The sequence below is a fragment of the Prunus dulcis genome, chromosome 1 (assembly GCF_902201215.1).
Source record: "Prunus dulcis chromosome 1, ALMONDv2, whole genome shotgun sequence".
Classification (NCBI taxonomy): domain Eukaryota; kingdom Viridiplantae; phylum Streptophyta; class Magnoliopsida; order Rosales; family Rosaceae; genus Prunus; species Prunus dulcis.
This window is the reverse complement of record NC_047650.1, coordinates 36,509,301-36,535,829: the sequence shown is the minus strand read 5'-3', so window position 1 is coordinate 36,535,829 and position 26,529 is coordinate 36,509,301. Positions and strand designations below refer to the sequence as shown.

General features: G+C 33.9%; 4 protein-coding genes and 2 non-coding genes across 6 annotated transcripts in view; 4 read left to right on the top strand and 2 right to left on the bottom strand.

Annotated features, from left to right (window-relative positions):
• The window catches only part of LOC117619292 (probable polygalacturonase At3g15720), a 12,436-nt gene extending 6,357 nt beyond the window's left edge, over positions 1-6,079 (top strand). The window contains exons 2-10 of the mRNA XM_034349215.1: positions 634-799; positions 3,389-3,472; positions 4,105-4,251; positions 4,386-4,532; positions 4,849-5,056; positions 5,154-5,235; positions 5,320-5,428; positions 5,544-5,660; positions 5,831-6,079. Coding sequence (XP_034205106.1) covers positions 634-799; positions 3,389-3,472; positions 4,105-4,251; positions 4,386-4,532; positions 4,849-5,056; positions 5,154-5,235; positions 5,320-5,428; positions 5,544-5,660; positions 5,831-6,079 — 1,309 coding nt within the window. The remainder of the gene's footprint in view (positions 1-633; positions 800-3,388; positions 3,473-4,104; positions 4,252-4,385; positions 4,533-4,848; positions 5,057-5,153; positions 5,236-5,319; positions 5,429-5,543; positions 5,661-5,830) is intronic.
• Positions 6,080-8,813: 2,734 nt separating this feature from the next.
• LOC117619284 (probable polygalacturonase At3g15720) lies at positions 8,814-12,987 on the top strand. The gene is made up of 9 exons (XM_034349203.1): positions 8,814-9,717; positions 9,941-10,087; positions 10,287-10,451; positions 10,758-10,965; positions 11,050-11,131; positions 11,216-11,324; positions 11,420-11,536; positions 11,707-11,930; positions 12,864-12,987. The coding sequence occupies exons 1-9, from the start codon at positions 9,583-9,585 to the stop codon at positions 12,985-12,987; spliced, it is 1,311 nt and encodes a 436-aa protein (XP_034205094.1). The 5' UTR covers positions 8,814-9,582.
• Positions 12,988-14,281: 1,294 nt separating this feature from the next.
• Positions 14,282-15,289, top strand: LOC117616400. The gene has a single exon (XM_034345707.1). The coding sequence runs from the start codon at positions 14,311-14,313 to the stop codon at positions 15,178-15,180; it is 870 nt and encodes a 289-aa protein (XP_034201598.1). The 5' UTR covers positions 14,282-14,310; the 3' UTR covers positions 15,181-15,289.
• Positions 15,290-16,621: 1,332 nt separating this feature from the next.
• Positions 16,622-19,069, top strand: LOC117619273 (probable L-type lectin-domain containing receptor kinase S.5). The gene is made up of 3 exons (XM_034349192.1): positions 16,622-17,045; positions 17,379-18,128; positions 18,258-19,069. The coding sequence occupies exons 1-3, from the start codon at positions 16,622-16,624 to the stop codon at positions 19,067-19,069; spliced, it is 1,986 nt and encodes a 661-aa protein (XP_034205083.1).
• Positions 19,070-19,282: 213 nt separating this feature from the next.
• Positions 19,283-19,354, bottom strand: TRNAG-UCC. The gene has a single exon. It is a non-coding gene; the product is annotated as a tRNA-Gly (tRNA).
• A 1,199-nt stretch (positions 19,355-20,553) lies between these two features.
• Positions 20,554-20,625, bottom strand: TRNAG-UCC. The gene has a single exon. It is a non-coding gene; the product is annotated as a tRNA-Gly (tRNA).
• Positions 20,626-26,529: the final 5,904 nt, after the last annotated feature.

Sequence of the window (26,529 nt, the reverse complement as noted above, 5' to 3'; positions counted from 1 at the left end):
GAAAGGGGAGGGGGATCGAACTAGTATATAGATGGGGAGCTTTCTTTCTTTCTTTCTTTTTTCTAATGTCCTCTCTTGTAGTTTAGACTATTGTTTGTACTAATAAAAAAAAATTTCAATTAGGAGTGGTGAATTAGAGAGAAATTAATCCTGATGTCTAATTTTTTTTGGGAAGAGGTCTCATTGATGATTGGGAATTTGAGTAATTAATATAGTGAGAATACAAAAATATATAGGGCTTGGATGGAAATGTTTCAATTTGAATCTAAAAAAATAACACCACGGAATAACTGAGGCAGATGGTTAAGATACACAAGCTGGTTAAACTATATACTGTATTTATACATGTAAATAAATAAATTCATGAACCAATATATTCAAATCGTATTATTATAAATTCAAAATTAAACTTAAATCCAACACTTTCATATTCTCATGAACTCAGTTCAGTTTATCTGATTAATTTCAAACATGAACCTTCTAATAAGCATTCTAAGTATCCATCTCACATTGCATGGTCAACTCCTGCAATGCTATATATAACAAGAGGGAGGAGCCTGTGAATTTTTTTTTTGGTTTTCAGGGCCTGCCCACAGTCAGCTTTCTGTTTTTGGTTATTGTTGCTTCATCTAGCTTTGGCATTGGATATGGGCAGAATGACACTTATAATGTGCTTGACATTGGTGCCTTTGGAGATGGCGGAGCAACACAAGTCCTAAACATCCCACAAGGGAAAACTTACTTGCTCAAACCTCTCAAATTTGTGGGTCCTTGCAATGCAAACAAGGTTCAAATTGAGGTATTTATTTTCAAGGCTTTGGTTTCTCAATATTGGCCTTGTAATTATAAAGTAATATATTTGAATGCGTTTTCTCCTCTTTTTTTATTTATTATTTATTTTTTATAGAACCTTTCCTATATTGAGAGTGGGCCATGATCATCGGGGTATGCTAAGACAATCACTTTTGAGCAAATCAGAGTCACAGAGACCAAACATCCGATCATCATTGACCAAAACTATGTAGACGATAACAGAGGAGTGAAAGTGAGCAATACAACATTTAGTGGCTTTGAAAGAACTTCGACTAGCCAGCAAGCAACAACACTGAATTGTTGTAGGTTGGGCTGCACCAACATTGTCATGGATCATGTCAAATTAAGTTCCATGGTGCCTGGAAAGCCACTCAGATCTTTATGCAAGAATGCCAATGGAACATCAATCTCTACATCCCTCATGTTGATTGCCTATCCAAATGAGATGTGTTTCTTTCTGGAATAATTTCTTCTATAATAAGATTATTTGTTTAAACGACCTTTTCAGCTCATCATGTATTCATTTTGTGAATTGGGAAAATAGTGGATGTATGTTACCTTAAAAGAAAATTAGTAAATCAAGTGATTGATGTATGCATGCAGTGTATAGGAGGATCCTAAGTCTTTGCATTTAGTCTTCGTGCATTTACCCGCATTTCACAATGTCTGGACCATTCTTATAATCTAAACGCTTCCAAATTTATTTTTTTCTTTTTCCTTTTATCAAAAAATTATTTTAAAATTAACAGTTATTTTATGGTTCAAAAAAATTAAGTAAATATAAATTAAAAATCACGCAGCTGCCACCATAGGTTGGGGGGGAAGTGACTGCGACTTCTTTGGCAAAAGGGCTCCGGATGAGGCTGCCTCCAATCTTCACATTCATTCATAATGGATCATTCTTCTACCTAAGGCAGAGACAGTAATTGGCTGGTGGGTTTCGTCCCTTAACTAGAAGATTGCTTTGGGGCTCACTGGTGTAGCCGTAATTGGTGGGGTGCTTGTCGTAAAGGGGAAGATAAAAGGGGAGTTAGGCTTTCAGTGTGCCAAATTCCATCCCTACGGTCCTTGTACCGACTAAGACCACCGGAACAGACAAGTGTTTTGAGAGAGGCATAACGATAAGTGGTGTGGGGGTGGGTAGGATTGGAGGGGATAGGGATTGGGAAGGGGGAGTTGGATTTTTGGTTTTTTTAATTTTGGCTTTTGTAATTTTTAGTCTTATTTTTTAATTTTAGATTGAATTAAAATTAAAAATTGCTTCAAGTTATTAGATTTTTCAACATTTGCTAATGTGTCAAGTCTTAAACAATTAGATTATAACAATGATCTAGATATAAAATATGTATATTTATATTGTTTTGTTTTGAACTGTTTTTGCAAGAATTAGATTTTCATATGAGAAAGTGAGTCTTTGACCTTTCCTCTAGGGATGGAATTGAGTGGCTCATGGAAAGAATCCGAGACTCAATCTTCAAATGATTTTGCTTATGGGCAACATCAACCAATCTCGGATCCATATGGGTGGCATGTTAACAATTACATGGAAAACTATTTTGAGGATTTATCATTTGATGACTACTCACAATACACATACTCTACAAATAGAGATGATGAAGATACTGAAAATTTTGAACCTTATAGTCACTCATGTATCTTACCATGTAATGTATAAAGTGTAAAATATTGTAGTAAATCATTATATATATAATGATTATGGTGTGTTTAATCTTCTTTCATTAATTACTACATATTTTCTACGCTCACAGTGTTTGTCAACTAACTATATAATCAACTTAAATAAGTTAAACCCATCATGCAATGAATTTTCTTCCAATTTTTTTGTGTGATAAACTAATAGATATAATTGACTTAATAAATATCCTCCAAAGTTTCAATAAAAATTTTCAAGTTTTTCTTACAATTTCTGTGGTTTTATTCAATTTTTATCGATAATATCCTGATATTTCCATCGAAATTTCCGTATTTTTAGACTACCGATATTTCCGATGCGCATCAATATTTTAGACCTTGCATATGAACATCATTCATATGCCAAAACAAGTGTAAATCTTTTGGCATAACGTTCTCTTGCTTGATTCATCGTTCAACCATAAAATCTAATCCAGTTAAGCTAATAAGATGATTCGTAACTTATTGAAATGGAAAATATATGTGGCCTACTTGGTTTCCTGTGATATCTAGGTGATCAATAGTTTACTCTCAAGCAAGTCATCCTTTCTAAGAAAATGCTACTTTCTGAGTAATATATCTGGATTCGTAATTAACATGGAAAAAAATAATTCTCAATCACCAAGATCTAAATTATCTATTTTGATGAATTTGTTGGATAAGCATTATTTTTTCTCTCATCGGGTACTATATATAATGCTACATAGCCTAGTGGATTTCTCAAACTAATCATATTGTTATAAAAACATATTTGATACTTGTCTTTCAACTGGTGGACTCCAGTATTCTTTTTCTTCTGCCGCTTCAACTTTGGGTTTAGTTTTGTGAAAAAATGCAGGACATACTTATTATCTTTTTCATATTTTGCATTGCTTCATCTCAGTTAATTGGTATTGTGTACAGCAAAACAACATTTGATGTTGTCAAATTTGGTGCTGTTGGAGACGGACAAACTGATGATTCCGAAGTAACTTCTCTTTCTTCAATTGTGTCTGTAGGCATTTAACGTGTATAGGTTTTCCGTCGGGTATAATATTCTTTTGTTAGATAGCCCGACATATTAATGTTGTCATATTGTCAATTCAAAGTAATTTATGAAAAATATACGGAAATTTCAATTACAAAGTAATTGATCTATTTTTGTTTATTTTTTTGGGTAAATAATATACCTATATTTTTATACGTATATATTTATATTTTTCATATGTACATTATTGGATATGTAATTTACATATTTTTTTTATTTGCAATTTTAAGGGGCCATATGTTAGAGGGAATGGCAACCAAAAGAAATGGGGTGATTGATATGCTATTAATAGGGAGTTTTAATTACAATTATGGCAGTTAATGAAATGCTTGGAATAAATTATAAATAAAATATGAAGTCTGATGGCAAGGATGTAAAAACATAGGAATACTATGATCTCTTATATCATAATGGTCATTTAAGTTTGAAATTGAGTTTTACACATAGATTTATAGAATGATTGGTATATGTATAGGAAATAAAAATTATAGGGACCTATATTGAACAAGCCCTAATAAGTCGAAAATTAAAACATTTTTTGTTTTCCTTTTCCATTTTCCATCGTCTTATAGGCTTTTGTAAACGCATGGAAAGCCTTATGTGGAGCAGCTGCAGCTGGTGATGACGTACCAACACTTACTATACCAGGGGGAAAAACATTCTTATTGCAACCCTCGGAATTTGAAGGTCCCTGCAAATCAAAGAGTGTTCATGTTCAGGTAAGACAACACTAAAATATATATAATTAGCAGTGACAATCAATCTTAACAAATAAACTCAACTATTTTAAAATGGAAAATAAATCTAATTTATTAACGTTATTAACGCTATTCCTATTGGGGGTGGAGGGCAGGTCTCGGGTAATTTGATGGCACCCAAAACGCCCGATGCATGGAAAGTGTGTCCATCATATAGTTGGCTTTCATTTAGAAATGTGGACCATCTCATACTCGATGGTTCAGGAAAAATTGACGGTCAGGGTTCAGCTTGGTGGAGCAAAGTGAGCGAAAATAGCTTTTTTGTAAATGTAAAACTCTGTTCACATCTGTTGAAATTCTACTATATATATGTGGTCAACTATCTAATACAACATACTATCACTCAATTTATACAGGGGAACAGGGAGAAGTGCGAAAGACCAAAGGTTAGTTGCTTATATTATCATACTGTAAATTTAGACCCATAATTAAGTTGATTTTCTTATTCTTTTCTAAATATGTATGACAAGAAAACATTATTCTTTGGATTTGAAAGAACGGTCATGTTTTTTAAATATTAAATTTTAAGTTTTGTTAAAATTTATAATGTTAATGCAGGCTCTTCAATTCCACCGATGTGATCATCTTCGATTGAGTGGACTTACTCACATAAACAGCCCAAGATCTCATATTGGTATAGGCACAAGCAATGACGTGGATATCTCCCATCTTACTATAATTGCACCTGATGAAAGTCCAAACACTGATGGAATTAACGTCGCAAACTCAACCTATGTCTATATTCATGACTCTAAAATTGGAACTGGTAATTAAAAGTTAAATCATTTTTCATTCATTAACCATGCACGTTGTTTTGCAGGCAATTATAGTTTTTTTTTTTTTTCTTTCCATTTTTGTTACAGGTGATGACTGCATTGCAATCAGTTCTGGTGCTTCCAATGTTAGGATCGCCAAGATTGCGTGCGGACCAGGTCATGGAATTAGGTTTGTCCAAAATAACCACATAACTAAAGTTATTTGAATTTACCATATTCAGTGTTTAATTTGTCAAATTCTGTTTGCAAACAGTGTGGGAAGCCTAGGAGCAAATGGGGCTTATGCTGCAGTGGAAAATGTATACGTGAGAGATTGTAGTTTTAATGGAACTCAAAATGGAGCAAGAATCAAGACATGGCCGGTAATTATAACGATCGATGTAACATTAAGAATCTCATATATATATATATATATATATATATTATGTTATATCTATTAGTTTCAAGCTCTAAAGTATTGTTCTTGTAAATTTCTAGGGTGGATCTGGATATGCTAGGAATATAACCTTTGAGAACATCACACTTACCGCAACTAAAAACCCCATCATTATTGACCAACAATACTGCAACGGTGCTCACGATTGCGCAAAGCAGGTAACTTTTTTTGTCATATTTATATGTTGCTAGATTATGAATCTAGACTAGACATTGAAATGAGAATCGACATAATCAATGAGTCTTGATTCAAGATTTGGCAACGTAATCAATTCTGGTGGTTTTAAATATGCTGGCAATGCTAACTTGTTTGAAATGCTGATTATTAGAGCAAAGCTGTGCTGGTGAGCAATGTGAGATTCACTGATTTTAGAGGAACTTGTGGAAATGAGGAGGCCATCAAATTAGACTGCAACCACATTTCGGGTTGTCAAAACATTGAACTGGTGAAAATAAATATCACCTCAACGGTTCCAAGTAAGAAGGTTTATGCAAGTTGCAACAATGCCAAAGGAAATTCCGGCTCTACTGTGCCCACTGTATCTTGCCTCAAGTATCCCACTCGTCCATTCATCTAACTCTCAGACTTGTAGTTCCTTGAGGAAAAGAACAAGAAGAAACAAAAAATAAAGGCCTTGTAAGGAGAAAAATAAACTATTGTATACCAAAGTATTGCATGGTTTATGGCCTTGTAAGGAGAAGCTTATTATATTCTCCATTTGTCAATTAATAATATACGTGTTTCTTCTTCTCTTTTTTATAATTCAAAATATTTTACTTTTTTCAAAGGTGGAGTGCGCTTTCCCGCCAATCACAGTTTGACATGTGTGTAGAGATTTTTCTTTTTTGTATTTTTAACCCAAGAGGAAAACAGTGTCCATTTTCAGTTAGCAATAAATAGTAATTTTCCTTTTCCAGAAGGTTTAATTGTTTTTGGACCCAAAAAACAAAAGAAGAAAATTTAATTGTTTTAGCTGATTAATTTGGTTGCTTTTTATAATTCGGAAGTGTATGAAATTAGCTGTTTTTCTGTTACATGGGCCAGAGGCCCAAAACAATGGACACTCCGGCCTAGTCATCTAGCAGAAAAAAAAATATATTGTGGAAGATGTTCAATCTCATTATCCAACAGGAGAGAGAGGAAATATTGGACTTAAACCTTTTTAATGATTTAATGGTTGGATTGAACCACTCATCGTCACTCACAGATCCATATCTCAAACGCAAGTGATGGATTTTCTTGATGTGCCAATAACCTTGAATAAACTAATATCGATTTATAGAATGAAAAAAAAATGTATCGAATGACGAACATAAAGGTAATGTTATGAAAAGTTAACCAATAAGGGCTCGTTTGGTACGTCTGATTGTACTGACTAATTTCCGTCGGATAGTATTAATCTGTTACGGAGAGTACTAACTATTTATCCATAATATTATAAGGCGTTTGGTGCTATTCCGGATAAATAGTCTGACTAAGTTATACTGTGTTTGGTGATGTTCCGGATAACATCATATTAGACTATTTTTTTTATAAAAAGAAATCTTTGATAATTTTAATGGAAATTGAGATTCAAATAACACGAATTTTTTTATGGTAAGATTCATATGACAAGATTTGTTTTTCAATTGTTTTTGCCAAATTTTTTTTTTTAATATAACCCATTATCATAATTGTAGTATCTCATAAAAATTCCAACATATTCGCATACGTTAATAAAAACAGTACCAAATAATGTATAATTCAAAGTGATCACATACTAAGGTGATAAGAGCAAAAGAGAAAGTTGTTCATAAACCAAACTACATCAAAGAGTGAATCACAGCTCCCTCGCCCCAAGTAAAAGAAGAACAACTGCTTTTCTCATAAAATACCAACAATCTAAATATTCCCACAACGTTGAATCACTATATCACATACAAAGAAAACAATTGATTAAAAAAAATGTCAGAAAAGAAAAATTCATAACCTAATTTCCACAAAAATTTAATAAAAAATTGAAATATATAAAGAATAGAGAAGAAGTAAGAATAAGCATATTGGAGAGAGTATGAAAAAGAGAGAAAGTGAGAGATGAATATCTGGAGAAGAGTGAAGAAAATAACCTATGGAGAAGATAGCAGAGAAGAACCCTAGGGAGAAGAAGATGAAAAGAGCGTCTGATTTTTTTTCATAGAACGCGTGTTCTTTTCCCTAGCTATATAATTAAGCCCAATGCGTGTTCTTTATCTAAACTAGTGTGTGTGGGTTGTATTAGTTAGTCAAGTAAGGAGAGTATTAAAAGCCCAACCCGTATAGTCGGGTAATTAAATAATACAAGTTAACACCAAACACCTGACATAGACTATTTACTCATATCCAGAGTCTAATACGGTGTACCAAACGAGCTCCAAGTTCATATAAATGCAAAGCTTATGAAGTTTTCAGAAAGCTTAGGTCATCTCGTTGAAGTTTTCGTTTACAGTAGAACTGAGATGCATGGGCGGAACTACTCCTAGGGCTATACTGCCGTAGCCCATGGAGATTTTGGGGATTAAAAAAAAAAAAATCAAACATATATATATATATATTTATTTAATTTGTTTTATATATAGTCCAATATGTACTAACCTATTAAAGTCCAAAAAATCAAAGTTTTTATGAATTTAGTTGCATAGAGTCAATATACATATACATTAAAATAGGTACACTTTCAATTATATTGTTGAACATATTTTCATTTTGATAATATGTGTTTTTTGGTATCATTTAATACATATTTGTTTTAAGAACTTATTAGAAATTAACATTTAGCTTGCACTCGATAGTCCTACATTCGATTTCCTCCTCTCCCAATATCGCTTATATAAGAAGGAAAAAACTCATTAGAAATTAATCAATTAAACTATGAACTTATTGGAATTGCAACTTTAACAGAGCTCAGAATGGTGCAAGAATCAAAACATGGCAGGTAACTAAAATTTTGAAATATATATATATATATATATTAATCCATTTTCAAAACTTGTGCTTTGTGTTGATATTAAATGTCTCATGTCGTTGTGTCCCCCATTTTTCGCCAATCTGCCCCAATATCTCCTTCTTTTTTTGCCTGATCTTCTGTTCGGATTTGGACTCTTCATTGGGATACAACAATAATATCTATAAGCGCTTTGCTGCTCTATTATCGAAGTGTATTTAGAGCTTTTGCTACAGTTCTTGCTCTGGTGCTTGCACCAATGCTCTCCAGTCTCTTGGTGTCTGTATTTTGGTATATACCTTGGTGTTGTAATTGGTTGTTGTTTTCTCTTAGGTGCAATGTTGGATTCGGGTGCGATAGAGAAGGCGATCTATGGAGGAATGTTTTAGTGCTGATGTGTTTATGCTTTTTGGGGAATTTCTCTTCTTGCGGAAGATCAGTGAATCTTTATGTGCAGTAGTGCTGACCTGTCTGGTGCTGACATGTTTGTTCCTGGCCCTCTCGGCTTTTGTTTTTTTGTTTGTTTGCTTCCTATTTTTGGGATTTAAATGAACTTGGATTGTTTACGACCAAAAAAAATTTAAAAAAATTTAAAAAATTGTAAATCTTTTGGTAACGTTCTTTTGCTTTTACCAATAAATTTGAATACGCGGGGATCTTGATTCTTTTCCAAAATATAAATATTAGATTCATCGATCAACCATAAAATCCAATCCAGTTAAACTAATAAGATGATTCGTAACTTATTGAAATGGAAAATTTACACAAATTCTTATATATGTGGCCTACTTGGTTTCCTGTGATATCTAAGGTGATATCTAAGGTCATCATTTCTAAGAAAATGCTACTTTCTGAGTAATATATCTGGATTCCTGATCGTAATTAACATGGAAAAAAATAATTCTCAATCACCAAGATCTAAATTATCTATTTTGATGAATTTGTTGGATAAGCATTATTTTTTCTCTCATCGGGTGCTATATATAATGTTACATAGCCTAGTGGATTTCTCAAACTAATCATATTGTTATAAAAACATATTTGATACTTGTCTTTCAACCGGTGGACTCCAGTATTCTTTTTCTTCTGCTGCTTCAAATTTGGTTTAGTTTTGTGAAAAAATGCAGGACATACTTATTAGCTTTTTCATATTTTGCATTGCTTCATCTCAGTTACTTGGTATTGTGTACAGCAAAACAACATTTGATGTTGTCAAATTTGGTGCTGTTGGAGATGGACAAACTGATGATACAGAAGTAACTTCTCTTTCTTTCAATTGTGTTTATAGGCATTTAACGTGTATAGGTTTTCCGTCGAGTATAATATTCTTTTGTTAGATAGCCTGACATATCAATGTTGTCATATTGTCAATTCATACTATAATTTAATCTGACAATATAATAAGTCGAAAATTAAAACTTTTTCTTTTTCTTTTCCATTTTCCATTGTCTTATATTCTTGACTTTGCATGATATATAGGCTTTTGTAAAAGCATGGACAGCCTTATGTGGAGCAGCTGCAGGTGGTGATGACGTACCAACACTTACTATACCAGGGGGAAAAACATTCTTATTGCAGCCCTCGGAATTTGAAGGTCCCTGCAAATCAAAGAGTGTTCATGTGCAGGTAAGACAACACTAAAAATATATATAATTAGCAGTGACAATCAATCTTAACAAATAAACTCAACTATTTTAAGATGGAAAGTAAATCTAATTTATTAACGTTATTATAAATCCTCTACTTATAACTAATCCTTTCTTTATTCGTCGTGATTTTTATTTTTTATTTTTCCTTTCCTATTCCTATTGGGGGTGGAGGGCAGGTCTCGGGTAATTTGGTGGCACCCAAAACACCCGATGCATGGAAAGTGTGTCCACCACATAGTTGGCTTGTATTTAGAAAAGTGGGCAATCTCATAATCGATGGTTCAGGAAAAATCGACGGTCAGGGTTCAACTTGGTGGGGCGAAGATAGCTCTTTGATAAATGTAAAACTCTATTCACATATGTTGAAATTGTACTATATATATGTCATTATATATTTTATATATGTATTCAACTATCTAATACGGCATACTATCACTCAATTTATACAGGGGAAGAAGGAGAAATGTGAAAGACCAACGAAGGTTAGTTACTTATATTATCATACTTTAAATTTAAACCCATAATTAAGTTGTTTTCTTTTATGAATACATCTGGCAAGAAAACATTACTCTTTGGATTTGAATGAATGGCCATGTTTTTTTAATTTTTAATTTTCTGTTTTAGTAAAATATATAATGTTAATGCAGGCTCTACACTTCCTCCGATGTGATCATCTTCGATTGAGTGGACTTACTCATATAAACAGCCCAAGATCTCATATTGGTATAAGCACAAGCAATGACGTGGAGATCTCCCATCTTACTATAATTGCACCTGATGAAAGTCCAAACACAGATGGAATTAACGTCACAAACTCAACCTATGTCAATATTCATGACTCTAAAATTGGAACTGGTAATTAAAAGTTAATTCATTTTTCATTCATTAATCATAGTTCTTTTCTTATTCTTTTTTTTTTCTTTTCCATTTTTGTTACAGGTGATGACTGCATTACAATCATGTCTGGTTCTTCCAATGTTAGGATAGCCAAGATTGCTTGCGGACCAGGTCATGGAATTAGGTTTGTCCAAAATAACCACATAACTAAAGTTATATGAATTTACCATATTCAGTGTTTAATTTGTCAAATTCTGTTTGCAAACAGTGTGGGAAGCTTAGGAGCAGATGGGGCTTATGCTGCAGTGGAAAATGTATACGTGAGAGATTGTAGTTTTATAGGAACTCAAAATGGAGCAAGAATCAAGACATGGCCGGTAATTATAACGATTGATGTACCGTTAAGAATCTCATATATGTTATGTTATATCTATTAGTTTCAAGCTCTAAAGTACTGTTCTTGTAAATTTAGGGTGGATCCGGATATGCTAGGAATATAACCTTTGAGCACATCACACTTACCGCAACTAAAAACCCCATCATTATTGACCAACAATACTGCAACGGTGCTCACGATTGCGCAAAGCAGGTAACTTTTTTTGTCATATTTATATGTTGCTAGATTATGAATCTAGACTAGACATTGAAATGAGAATCGACATAATCAATGAGTCTTGATTCAAGATTTGGCAACGTAATCAATTCTGGTGGTTTTAAATATGCTGGCAATGCTAACTTGTTTGAAATGCTGATTATTAGAGCAAAGCTGTGCTGGTGAGCAATGTGAGATTCACTGATTTTAGAGGAACTTGTGGAAATGAGGAGGCCATCAAATTAGACTGCAACCACATTTCGGGTTGTCAAAACATTGAACTGGTGAAAATAAATATCACCTCAACGGTTCCAAGTAAGAAGGTTTATGCAAGTTGCAACAATGCCAAAGGAAATTCCGGCTCTACTGTGCCCACTGTATCTTGCCTCAAGTATCCCACTCGTCCATTCATCTAACTCTCAGACTTGTAGTTCCTCAAGGGAGAAAAAACAAGAAACAAAAAATAAAGGCCTTGTAAGGAGAAAAATAAACTATTGTACACCAAAGTATTGCATGGTTTATGGCCTTGTAAGGAGAAGCTTATTATATTCTCCATTTCTCAATTAATAATATACTTCTTATTTCTTCTCTTTTTTATAATTTAAAATAATTTACTTCTTTCAATGGTGGAGTGTGAAGCTCCTACTTTCCTGTCAATCAGTTTGATATATGTGTAAAGATTTTTCTTTTTGTGTTTTTAACCCAAGAGGGAAACAGTGTCCATTTTCAATTGGGAATAGATAGTAATTTTCCTTTTCCTTGTTTTTGGACCCAAAAAACAATAGAAGAAAGCGTAATTGTTTTTGTTGATTAATGTGGTTGCTTTTTATAATCCGGAAGTGTATGAAATATTCGCAGTTTTTCTGTTACATAGGTCAGAGGCCCAAAACAATGGACACTCCTGCCCAATCGTCCAGCAAAAAAATATATATGTATTCATCGGAAATTTTATAATGAAGGGGTTGTGAGAGGGGTTCAATCCCACTATCCAACAAGGGAGAGAGAAAAAAAATATTAAACTTCTTTTTTAATGATTAAATGGTTGGATTGAACTCCTCATCATCACTCATGAATCCATCTCAAACGCAAGTGATGGATTTTCTTGATGTGCCAATAACCTTGAATAAACTAATATCGATTTTTTGAAAGAATAAAAAAAATGTATCAAATGACGAACATAAAGGTAATGTTATGAAAAGTTAACCCAAGAGTTCATATGAATGCAAAGCTTATGAAGTTTTCAGAAAGTTTAGGTCATCTCGTTGAAGTTTTCGTTCACAGTAGAACTGAGGTGGAATAAATAAATCTCTTTTCTACATAATAGTGGTGCTGGTGATGGTGGTAATGGCAGTGGTGGTGGCGGTGGTGGTAAGGGCGATGGATATGAGAGTGGGGGTGTTGGTGATGGCAGGGGTGATGGTATTGGAGGTGGGGATAATGGTTTTTAGTTTTTTTTTAATATCTCAAGACTCATTGTGTTGTGATTTTAGAAAATTACACCTATTTAGATGGAATCCAAACTTGAAATTGATGACTTCCAAAATCCAAGTTTTTCTCCACATTAACGTAATTATAAATTTTCCCTGCCAGGTAATTGGCATATGTCAATTTTAAAAAAAATTCTGAGTTTTGTTTAAGAACATTTGGATGCAGAGACTTGAAATAACCCCTGTTTTTATAATAAATTTGGATTGTCATTCTTTTTTAATAGTAAATTGGTTTGTCATCCTTTTTTTTAAGGACATTTCCTATTGAGAGGGGCGATAGTATACTAAACTCATACACACTACACATATGCTAAAGCTCGAACCCAAAATCTTCCCTAATTGAGTAAATACTCCAAACCACACACTAGTGGAACACAGGACCTTTCCTATTGTCATTTTTTTATATAGTAAATTATGTTGTCATCCTTAAATAAGGTGTTATAATGAATTTTGATTTTAGTAATTTTAATTAGGTATAGGTACAAAATTGTTGGCACATTGATATACTTATTAATGTAAATATACTTGTAATTTTGTACCTACGCATATATTCAAAATAATGTCTCTAATCCAATGGCTAAAATAAAAATTTAATCTAACACTTTCTTATGAAAGTACAACTTTATCCACTGATGAAAATCTAAATATCCCATTTTTAAGAAGATTAATTATCTTCTGTAGTTTGAACATGAACCAATTACTTCTAGCGCCTCTGTTGAGATTTCAGACTTGTGAGTCAGTGTAATTAGTTCATGAATTAAACAAAGCCACCAGAGGTTTTACATAAGTCTATGTTCTTTGTCATTTTTTAAAAGAGAAACGCATGCATGGGCTGTCATCTGTGAAAGGTGTTTAGAGTCATAAATGATACAGGATATGGATGTTATCTACGAAATCCAATCGAAGTGAAGGAGTTGTTGTGAATTTAAGAACGTTTGCCATGAAAACTTTCATATATGGGAAATTATAAAAACTTGTGCACTTGAATAACAAATGGCATACATCTACTTGTGCTTATGAACAACCTGCTATACATACCACTTTCTCAAACTTGACTTTGCGAAGTTTCCTAACGTGCTTCTCAGTGCTATAAACTTACCTAACGTGGTCATTAACTTTGAACACATGCCATCTTTTAACTAAACAGTACTTGTCACGTGACTAGGTTTTGTCACGTGACATGAAGGACCAGAAAAAGTTTTCATCTGTATAAATGTAGGTTCATACCAGTTATTTTACCACCCTAAACATTTTTGTCTCTACTAGCTAGTCATTTATCTCAGAATGAGCACCTCATCACTTGTAACCCAAGATCAGATACATAGGTTCCACAAAACTGATCGAGAAATTTTTTCTAGATTGGTCATCAATTTCATGAGAGATCCGGCTGAGTCCTTGCTGGTTATGGCCTTATGGCTATGGCTTCAAGACAAGGGCTTTAACCTCATGGCCAACATGTTGACGCTTTCTGACACCATAGTCAATGCTTTAGCTGATGAAGCTGTGATATGCTTGAAGTGCCTAGACGCTAAGACAAGTCCCAATACCATGTCAAGGCTTGCCCCAAACGGCCTTCTTTTTACCTCAAGGCTCATGGAAAGGGAAATCCCACTGGACATGTTCAGCCAGAGCAGATACACCATAATCAGTGGGCTGAAAAATTTTCTTACCAATATTTGTGCTAGAATTTTTACTGATATTTTGCAGAGGGTTTTGTACCCAAATCCCCAAGGGCTTCTTGATCCTAACCAGCCTCTTGCAGTTCCTGGATTTCCTCATCCAGTGTTTGGCAGTGTAACAATAATTAACCCCATGTTCTCAAGTGACCATGGAATTCCCACAGGAGGCTTATGGGGCTGGCATCCAAGTATTGAGCTGTCTGTTGATGACAGGACTATGTTTCTAACATTTTCTAGGGGGTTTCCTGTGTCAGAAGAAGAGGTTAAGGAGCTCTTCATAGATTTACTTGGGTTTTATAACTGTGTTGAGAGTGTGCAGATGGAGCAGGTTGGTCCAAATGAGCAACCTTTGTATGCTAAAATGGTGTTAATTTCTGTCATTTTTGTTGACAAAATTCTGAAAGGGAACAGGGTTTCGAAGTTTCGAATCAACGGCAAGCACATTTGGGCTCGGAAGTATGAGCGCAGGGAGTAGATGGTCACCTCCAAGAGCCACAGTTCCTGGTGTTTGCGTCTTCCTGTTGTTTTTGTTGTTGTAATCTCGGTTGTCTTTAGAGCTGCTACATTGTACCCAGAAAACTATATGGACGAAATTAATTTCCTTTGCTTATAAGTTAAGTTTACAGATTAATTATTTGCAATACCTGATGATTTTACTTGGTATGTTCTATTCTATTCTAAATTACATATTAGGATGCTAACGAAGACATACGATATTTAGAATTTCTCATTTATTGTTGTGCACTTTGGCGCGAACATTTCAAACCCTCGTAAACGTTTAACTAAACATAACGGCAAGTAAGAAACTCTAACTTGTACACTAACGGCGTCAAGAAAAAAAATAAGAAAAGTAAAACCTTAAGTTTCTAACTTCCACATTTATAATCTCTCATTTAGAGATTTGGAATTTGTTTATTTGTTTATGGATTAGTTTTACAGATTGAGTCTTCGCTGTGCCAAATTTTACTTATTATGTTTTTTCCATTTAAAACTATCCATTGCATTTTTAACGAAACATACGTCATTTAGAGTTTCTCATTTAATATTATGCATTTTGGTGTGCATATCCTATATATGTGAACACAGTCTCAAAAATTAAATTTCCTAAATATAAAATAAAATGGCATACTTGTACTATCTCTTGAGTAGCTTCTTTTGGTGAGTAGTTGGACCCAAAAATTTTTTGTCAATACTTGGCACTTATTTCTTCTTCTTGTTCTCCTTCTCCCTTCTGGGTTCGAAGCATTCCAAGGGTATGCACATTGACAACCTGCATGGAAAACAAGTGTATGATAAAGCTGCCTTAAATGTGATTGTCTTGTTTCACCTCTTTTTTTTTTTGCATGTTAACCAAGTGTAATTTCAAATTTATTACGTTAAACTATTTTTTTTGTCAACTTGTGTTAAACTTTCTTAAACTTTTCTTGCTTCACACTTTCTTTGCATGTAAAACAGGTGTGCGAGAAAGCACCATTTTTATCTGACAAAATTACAAGTCAAGGCCTTTTTATTCTTTTTTTTGTTTGCTCTATCCAGAGAGGGGTCTTACCATTTACCTTTTTATCTAGAGATAACATTTTTAGTTCTACTTTTGAACAAACTTCTGTCTTTTTCTTCTTCTTTTTTATTATTTAAAAACTCCAAAATCTAAAAAGGAAAAGGACAAGAGTTTGTTCTTTGCTCAAAATTACTCATTGTACCCAAGTCAATCCTTCCTGCTAGATGTATGTTACCCAAAACTCCATTCAAAATTTCCCCTTCACAAAATTGGAAACAAAACATACACTAAGAAACAACATAAAATTCCACAGCATTATGGCTCCAAAGAAAGAAACGGGAAAAAAAACCCATAAACTTTCCATTTCCCTATATATTTGCACATATGAAATATCCACTCTGTTCATCCACAATTAACCATGTTTTTGCTTCTCGTCCTCTCAACCCTTCTCTTCAATAGCCAAGCCTCTGTGAACGATCAAACGCAAACCACCTTCAACTTCCCTACCTTCAGTCCTCAGAGTTGCAGCAATGGCAGCCTAATATGCATGGGCTCAGTGACTGCAAGCAATGGACATTTGAGCCTCACACCAGAGCCAGAACAAGGCAATTCAAGCTCATCATCTTCTTCACCATTGTATAAGGTTGGTAGGGTTTTATATCGCTACCCGGTGCGTGCTTGGCCGGCTTTTATCTCTACCACCTTCACTGTTAGAATCTCTGCCTTCCCAAACTCAACCGGTTCTGGAGATGGCATGGCATTTGTTTTTGCACAGGACAGTGGCCCTTCTCCTCCTGATAGCTATGGCTCGTTTCTTGGACTGCTTAATAGATCAACTGAAGGTTAGTTGATGTTCCTTCTTAAATTTAGTTTACTAAATTAAATAATTGGGATTGCAATTATAAAATTGACTCGACTTTTTCTCGATTTGCATTATAGAGTAATGCTAGAATGACCACATTTTAAAGTTACATTAACTTAATTATCACACTATATCTAGAATTCGCTTTCATCAATTATTATGACTAGTAGTTTATAAACACATCATCTCTCACATATTGTGGTCAACTGTTTACTAATCTAATGACTGCTCGAACTACCAAGTTTGACTGTTTAACAGGGGAATATGTATCTAATTTTTTGTTTTCAATTCATTGATGCTGTCCAAAAATTAGGTAGAGCAGTTAAACAATTGGGTATTGAGCTAGACACTTTCATGAACCAAGAGTTTGATCCAGATGGGAACCACATTGCCATTGACGCAACAAGCATAATGAACCCAGTTGTGGCGAAAAGTCTCAACAGCACAGGCATTGAGCTCAAGAGTGGAAGAGATATCAAATTTAGAATTGACTATGATGGTTGGAATCAGATCCTCCAAATTTCTGTTGGATACTCTGAGAACCCAACAATCAGCTTCCTCAACTATTCCATTGACATGTCTCAAATGGTTCCAAGCTCTGTTTATGTTGGCTTCACTGCCTCTACTGGGACCCTCCCAGAGAGCCATCAAGTCCTTGATTGGGTTTTCACATCCGTACAGTTGCCAGGAATTCCTCCCTCCAAACCTGGTTCTGATAAAAAAGTTCATCACTGGAACACTAAGAGCATATGGGTCATTGATCTTCCTATTTTTCTGGGTATGGCAATTTTGATAGCCTGCACTTACCCTTTGATTTTGAGAGTTCTGAGGAGAAATCAATGTATTGGGAATCAGGATGAAGATGACATAGAAAGCCAGTCAAGAACAGCTGCAAATGCCCCAGAAATGTTTACTTACAAACAGCTTTCAGTGGCCACTCAGAACTTCTGCAAAGAAAATCTGCTGGGCTCAGGTGGATTTGGAATTGTCTACAAAGGCATCATATCTTCAGATCCTCCTAAAACCATTGCTGTCAAGAAGATCTCAGCAACATCCAAACAAGGTACGTTCTACTTGCATTGCCACATTACTAATGTTACATTTTTGTGTTTTTTGGGTACTTTCAAGTTTCCTACTTGATCTTTCCAATATCTCTGCACTGAGACAATTTTCATGTCCAAACCCATTACAGGGGAAAGGGAGTACTTAGCAGAAATCTGCACAATTGGGCGCCTGAGGCACAAGAACATAGTGCAACTCCAAGGCTGGTGTCATGAAAACGAACATCGCTTCCTGGTCTACGATTACATGCCTAATGGAAGCCTCGATCGATACATTGGAAAGCCCTATCTTGATTGGAGAACAAGGTACAAGATCTTAACAGGATTGGCATCAGCATTGCTTTACCTCCATGAAGAGTGTGGCAACCCTGTGGTTCACAGAGACATTAAACCCGACAATGTGATGTTGGACTCTGATTTCAATGCTCATCTTGGTGACTTTGGCCTAGCAAGACTAATGTTCAAAGACGCCTCAGTTACAATCCCAATGGCAGGAACTCCCGCGTATTTAGCCCCAGAATTTCTAGGGTTCTCGGGAAAAGCTACTCAGGAGTCTGATGTCTATAGCTTTGGAATGGTGGTTCTAGAAGTGGTATGTGGGAGGAGATCAAAAGGGTTCATGGATGATTATAGTTTAGTCGAACACGTGTGGAATTCCTACACGAAAAATGCGATGCTCGATTGCGTGGACCAAATGCTGGATGGGAAATTTGAGGAGGAACAAGTGAGAAGGACATTGATTGTTGGCCTTGCATGCTTGCATACATACTGTATGCTGAGGCCTAAGATGAGGAAAGTGGTGCAGATTCTTCTGAACCCAAATGAGCCTCTAATGGAATTGCCAGATACTAGGGCAAGGCCAAGTGCAGTTTATCTATCAGTGTCTTCTTCTGCTCCAACCACTGAATTTGGCTCTACAAGTTCCTCATACATTGCCTCATGACCATGTACATAAATAGATGAAGTTCAGTAAAAATGAGATTTTATACTATTCTTTTTAGTTTATTTTCTCAATTTTTTACTGATGTACATACTATTTTTTCGCACAAGGCCTGATGTAAATAAATACTTTACTAAATAAAAAATAAAGAATGTCACTTACTGTCATCTCTCTCTGATTTCTGATTGATTTCAAATCCAAAATAGTAAAAAGAAATGCGTCTGCCGGGAGTCGAACCCGGGTCTATTGCTTGGAAGGCAATTATCCTAACCGTTGGACTACAAACGCTGGTTTCTCATCCTTTCCAGTTTTATTCACTTACTCAATAGAAGTTATGTATTTTTCACGTTTAATACACTTGTTTTTTTTACAAAATTTTCAATAATACACACAAAATACTCACATATTATTGAATAAAAATAAAATATATTTAAATACTAATTATTCACTAAGTAAATAATAATTAAAACATAACTACTAATTAAAGTAATTTAAAAAAAGAAATTCAGATCATGTAATGGGTATAGCCGGGCGGCTATAGTTTTAAAGAGAAAATTACAAAAAAAAACACCCAGTCAAGTCGCGCCGCAATACGCTTTTTTATAATAAAAAAATCAGGAGTATGGCCCCGCGGCTATACTATTTATAAACAAAAATAATAATAAAAAGACATCAGTAGAGCCGCCCGGCTATTTTTAGTATGGCCGTGCGGCTATACTATTAAATAATAATAAAAACCCGCCTAGCGGGCGGCTATACTGTTGAAAATTCTATTTTCTATTTCTAGAATAGACCGCACGGCTATACTTTTGAAAAAATCTATTTACAGGGTATAGCCGAACGGCTATACTGTTGAAAAATTCTATTTTCTATTTCTAGTATACTGTTGGAAAATTCTATTTATAGAGTATGGCCGAACGGCTTTACTCTTGTCACAAAAACACGCGCTAGGCGCTAGGATGAGTTTTTTTATTATTATTTATAAATAGTATAGCCGTGTGGAAGTACCAGGGTCTTTTTTGTTTTTTGTTTATAAATAGTATAGTCGCGCATCTATATTCTATAAATAAAATTTTTCAGACGTATAGCCGCGCGGCTATACGCTTATAGTTACTCAGACCTTTTTTTATAATTGTTTTTCCTCAATTTTTGTTTATCAATAAAGGTAGTTTAGAGTATTATCCATTATCATTAGACCATTACCCAAGTATCTATTTAAATATTTGTTATGTTTAATACACTTGTTTTTTACAAAATTTTCAATAATATACACAAAATACTCACATATTATTGAATAAAAATAAAATATATTTAAATATTTAAATAATAATTATTCACTAAATAAATAATAATTAAAACATAACTACTAATTAAATTAATTTAAAAAAATTCTATTTGTAACATATAGCCGCTCGGCTATACTGTTGAAAAATTCTAAGTTCCTCACTCTTATCTCTGATTGTCAATTCCAAATTGGTAAAATGAAATGCGTCTGCCGGGAGTCGAACCCGGGTCTATTGCTTGGAAGGCAATTATCCTAACCGTTGGACTACAAACGCTCGATGTACAAGCTTTCCAGTTGTATTTACTTATTCGGTATCAGTTAACGGTTTTGAAAAATAAAGTTTTTTTTTTTCCCCAACAGACCAAGTAAACCTTTGTTTCTTTTTTGGGCGGAACTGCCTATTGATAGAGGGGTAATAATATACTAAATTCACATACATTACATGGATGCTAGGACTCGAACACATGACCTTACTTAAGAGAGCAATTACTCAAAACCACTACACTAGTAGGTCCTTTGCCAGAGTAAACTTTTTTATTCGTCTTGAATAAAATCTTTCCATCTTTGGGAAAAAAAAGAAAACTCTTGGAATCACATTTTTCCATATGATTTGATTTCCTGAGATGAATAATATCAGCTACTACAAAACTATGAGTAAAATTATACGAGTCATAACAGATAAGCCTTGTTAAGGTCTGTAAAAGTTCACTCAATAGCATATAGATTCTTCAAACAAATCTACTTTGATTAAAGTTTCTGTTCTTTTTGTTGTGTTTTTAAAATACTTGGTCTCGTCCAACTCAGAAACCCCCATCATCAACTGGGCCATTCCCATGAACTCTTTTTTGAAAAAGCACCGAAGTCAGAGAAAAAAAAAACTGAGAAGGAAAATGATTGTGGTGGTGGTGACAAAGACAAAAGGCACAAAACTAACAAGATCTTTTGAAAAAAGGTCAGCAAATAATACCAAATACAACTTTATGGGCCGTCCCCGTGTGCATTACTGTAGAAAGTTAGGTGCCCTAACAGAGACATTTTGGAGGCATGATCATATTCCATATAGCCAGCTTCTATTCATATTCCATATAGCCAGCTTCTATTCATACCTTTGATATTTTTCACTCAAAATAATTCATAAAATGATGTTATTGTATATAAGTTGAGAGAATACAAAAGGATTATAATTGTAAATAAATTAGATTACTCACACACTACGAGTTTGTCGACAACTTTTGACACCACTTTAACATAGTCTGTTTATCAATCTACAAATAACAAGACGGTGACATTTCAATACATAAACAAAGTGACAAAGAATCACCTTGTCGAAATCCTTTGAAGATGCAAGTAGCCACCGACTTATAATCAAATGAATTCGTCAATCATGAAAGCCCGTGCTAAGCATCATATGCTTGAGGAAACCTCATTCATTCCTCTAAGTCATAAGCTTTACTTATGTCGAGCTTAAGTGCCATGAAACTCTTCTTCGCACATCTCCTCCTATCCATAAACTCTCACACACAAGCTTTAAAAATAAAAATAAAACTCTCATACACAAGTCTAGTGGGCTTAAGCTGAATCCACTTGGTACCCATGACCAATTGAGGTGATATGCTAAAACCTTAGATCCAATTTTGGTCTAAAGACATCAGTGATTTGTGAGATTTGCAATTTGTGCTTGAACAAACAATTAAAGAGGGCAACATCAGTCATAATTCGTATAATAATACAATGGAAATAAATTATACACAAACAATGAAATTGTCGCATGCCAGCGCTTCCGGGCTTTAGACCATGAAATTAAGGGTCTGTTTGGATCAAGTCCCTAAGAAAAAAAAAAAACGTATTTAACTATCTCAATGATTTTTTAATGTGAATCGTAAAACATTTTCTGGGGTATTCTGTTTTGCGTGTATATTTGATTTTGGAAATCTATTAATGTTTTCGTGTTTATTAAGATTATAAAAAATAAAAAATCGATGTTTATTAAAATAAACAATAAGGTTAAAAAATTAAAAGCTACTTTTTAAATTATTTATGTACTTTTGCCAGTAGCTGAAGTTACTTCATTATCCTAATACACAGGCTTTGGTTAATGTCTCCTTTCAATGACCGACGCAGAATTGTGACAGGAAGCTGCTGCGCGCAAGCCTTCTGTCGAGCACCTTGTGTGCATCTTAGGGTCACTCATCTGCTGCCCATAGGGTCGTTTGAGGATTTAACATTCATTTTTTCCGGCATCTGTAGGGTCGTCCTAACCCTATTTGTCCCGATGTGCTTCCGCCCATGTCTCCTATTTAGCATATCATGTGTATCTGTTATGATAATGTACCCCAATTTAATGTATATATTTTTTATGGTCCATGGAAAAAATAACTTTTATTAAAAGTACATCTTTATATTGAAAACAAAAAGGTGGTAATTGAGTTCACTTTTATTGCCGTTCTATCACTGTATGAATGGAAGAAACATTTCCTTGTAGAAGAACATGGTTAAGTTAAGCTCTACTTTCTTTTGCGTATATTTCACTTTCATTTGTTGAAATTTGTTCACTTGTTTTTCTTTTTAAAAACAATATTTTGACTTGTTTGAGTGATGGGTATGGTCAGTTTATCTCTATTTATTTCGAGAAGCATTATGGAAGTCTATAAGCAATAATTATGATTCTAAAACGTGCTCACTTGTAGTTGACACAGCTTTTATGGAAATCGCCACCCTACTACTGAGTACAGGCACAGCCTAAATGCATATACAAATTAAATTTAAGTGTTAACCTAAATAATCCATATATGTGCTTGATTATTATAAAATAATGGTTGAATGCAATGAGTTCGCTGTTCAAATGGTTAAGAGCATCTACTCTTGCACCCTAATAAAATTCTATATTCAATTATCTCTATTCTCAATATCATTTATTTAAAAACATAATAATAACACTTGAATCAGTCGAACACACATATTTCTTTCTTACCTCATAAATGCTCAATAAATCAAGAAGCGATCCACATCGCAAGAATTGGTTAAATGTCCAAATCCAGGTTCAAGTTTTCAACTAAAATAATGGGGAAAGGAGGCTTTTGGTTGGCAGCCACTAGGGAAATGGTCAATCAACTAATATTCACCATCTCTGTCTCTGATTTTGTTATGCATCCACGAACCTTTCATCCCTTCATATATAACAAATAATAATCTTAACACTTCAAAATTTAATTAAAATTATTTTAATATTGCAACCAAATGCTACACTGTATCTACCAACTACAACTCAAATTCTATAAACAATGAGACAACTCCACATGTATATTATATATTCCCACCAAATTAGAAGATGGCGATCCGTACATTCATATTCCCAGAAACATAAGAGAAATCAATGGATTTATTACCAAGTTTTGTGAACATGGTAGTTTTGGGGGTTTTTTTATTTATATAATAAATATAATATGCATGCAAGTTATCATTTCACAACTAACCAATGTTCCTATGCATATATGAATTAGACCAGTTAATTAAGATAATGAACCCACTTTCTTGTATTTAAGTTCAAATCATCCTCTTTCTGTAAATGTACCAATTTAATATAAAATCTCACATAGTAATAAGTGGAAATAATATAAAATCTCACATAGTAATAAGTGGAAATAATATAAAATCTCACTACTTCTTGAACACAGCTTACAACTTTCATCGTGTTGTACTCTCCAAAGAACAACTCAATTTAAATGTACAAAAATAGTGGACCCACCTTAGTGGGCAAAACCATAGGCAGCCTCCAAATTCTCTTTGTATAATTGTAGGCGGACCCACAACTCAACATTTACATAAAATTATTCTTCCTTCTTGGGAAAAATTCAGAACTAGTCACTTCACTTTACAAAAAAAACTTTCAATCCACCTAAAGTGGGCACAGTCCATATATATATGGAGTGAAATTTTCAACTTACTTGGAAATCGGCAAAACAAACTCCATTTGGATTTGAGATGTTTTCTTCCAAGTTTAGTTAAGTCAGCATCCAGGCTCCGTTCAAATCCTACATCTAACTCTAAGTTGAACATTAAATTGCTTTTAACTTATTTTCGTGCCCACATTCCCAACTGTGATGGGTGATAGACCACCACACCAATATTGATTGGGCCGCCCTTGTGTTATTTTCGTGTACTACTTAAAAGGCCAATGTCAAGGAAGATACTTCGCGTTTAAGTTTTCCGTATGTTAGAAAATACAAATGTTGCATAGAATAAGTTTTGAATGAGAGTTAAGTAAAGCAATCACGTTGAAAAAACTTCTATGAAGCAATCTTGTGAGTTTTTTTGTCTCGTCATCACGTAACTAACCTATAGACATATAAATAGTCATAGTTTTTTAGCCTAAAAAAATGCGCAAACTAGGTCAAACTCTAAATCATTGAAGATCTAAAGAGAAGGCTATGTTTAGTTAATTTCAAATAAATTACCCAACCCAAGTCAAAAGACTCGGAACAATCTAACATTTTGGACTAAACTAATCAATTGAACTACAAATGTGTCCAATTTTGTTGGATTGTCTTGTCTAACATTTTGGACTAAACCAATCAATTGAACTTCAAAAAACTTTGTTTGTCTTTTATGTTGCGGCTAGGTAGCAGAAAAATTCCAATAAGGCATATCCCCCTCGTGTGGAATTTTCTTACCGACAATTCTGTTAAATTTTTATTTTTATTTTTTGAAAAAATTAAAATTAAAAAAAAGGCCCATACCCGATAGCACATAGGCCCATAAAGAATAGTCGAAGCGGTGGGTGACTGATGAGGTCACGTGGCGCAGATCGTCAACAACAACAACCAACAGGGCCAGCCGCACGTGACGATTCACACGACTACGAGCGCGCGTTTTTGCTACTTCTTCCTTAAATCCGAATCTATGCTCTCGGATTTGAAACCCACATTTAAATTCAATTCAGTCCACACTCGCGTACAAAAGCCGCCGCGTCTGGCTTGTTTGGCTTTCCTTGTAATTTTGGAAAAGCATTTAATTGCATGCACTGGAAATTTTGAATATGATGTATACATTTTTCTGCTTTTTTTTTTTTTTTTTTTTTTTTTCCCCAAGTGTTTTTCATTTTGACTGCGTTTATTTTAGTGTTGTGGAAAAGTTCAATAAATAGAAAAGTACTTCTACAAGTCGTTGAGATTTCTCCTTTAATGCTTTGATTTTTATTAGATATTATATTTATAAAAATAGAAAAATAATAATCCTTTTATCTTTTATTGACCTCTCGCGTGTTGGTTTATATGATATTTTACAAAAATTTGTGTGGTAAAATATCTTTTGTTCTCAATAGCCTTTGTTTTCATGAAATTTATTAAAAGAAATAGCCACAAGCACAACCACCAAAACATAGAGTAAAGGACATGTGTTGTTTTTTCTTTTCCTTATAGCATAATCGAGGATACGTTTCTTTCACCGAGAATATTAGTCGATAATAATATAATTTTTGTTATTTTTTATACAAACGATATTTTATTTTAAATTAATTTAAATTATGGAGAGAGGAATTTAAACTCGGTGCAGAATAAAGAGCACATCAACTCTAACAAATTTAGCTAAATCCATGTATGTATATAATTATTTTAAAGAGGAAGTTGTTGCTTTAGAAAGAAACATATAAGACAATTGAATTACAATTTGTACAAATAATTTATGTACAAAAATGTAATTTAATTTTGCATTTATCATAATATTCATAACTCCAAACAAATATTTAATCTAAGTTGATAATATCCATAACAATAATAGATTATATAAATCCCCCCATCCTTGCACTATATAGTATCTTAAAGTTAATGCACATAATATAATAATAAGTTTCAAAGTTTGCGTATCACCAACTCCCCACCCTCCCACGGAAAATACAAAATAAATCCAAAACCAAAAGAATCGTGACTCCATGACTCATAGAATAATAAATGCACAATGCAAAGTCCCTTCTCCTAATCCCACGACAAAAAATAAATAAAAAAACTCCATTAAGGTCAAAATAACAAACAAAAATATTTGGAATTTATTTTTTGTTTTCCCACCAAAAAATATCAGAAAACTCAAATCCTCATGAAAGCCCAAATGCCACCTCTCCCATCAAAACTGCCACACCAAATACACTTCCAACTAAAATTTTTTTTTTTCTTTTTTTTTTTTTTGA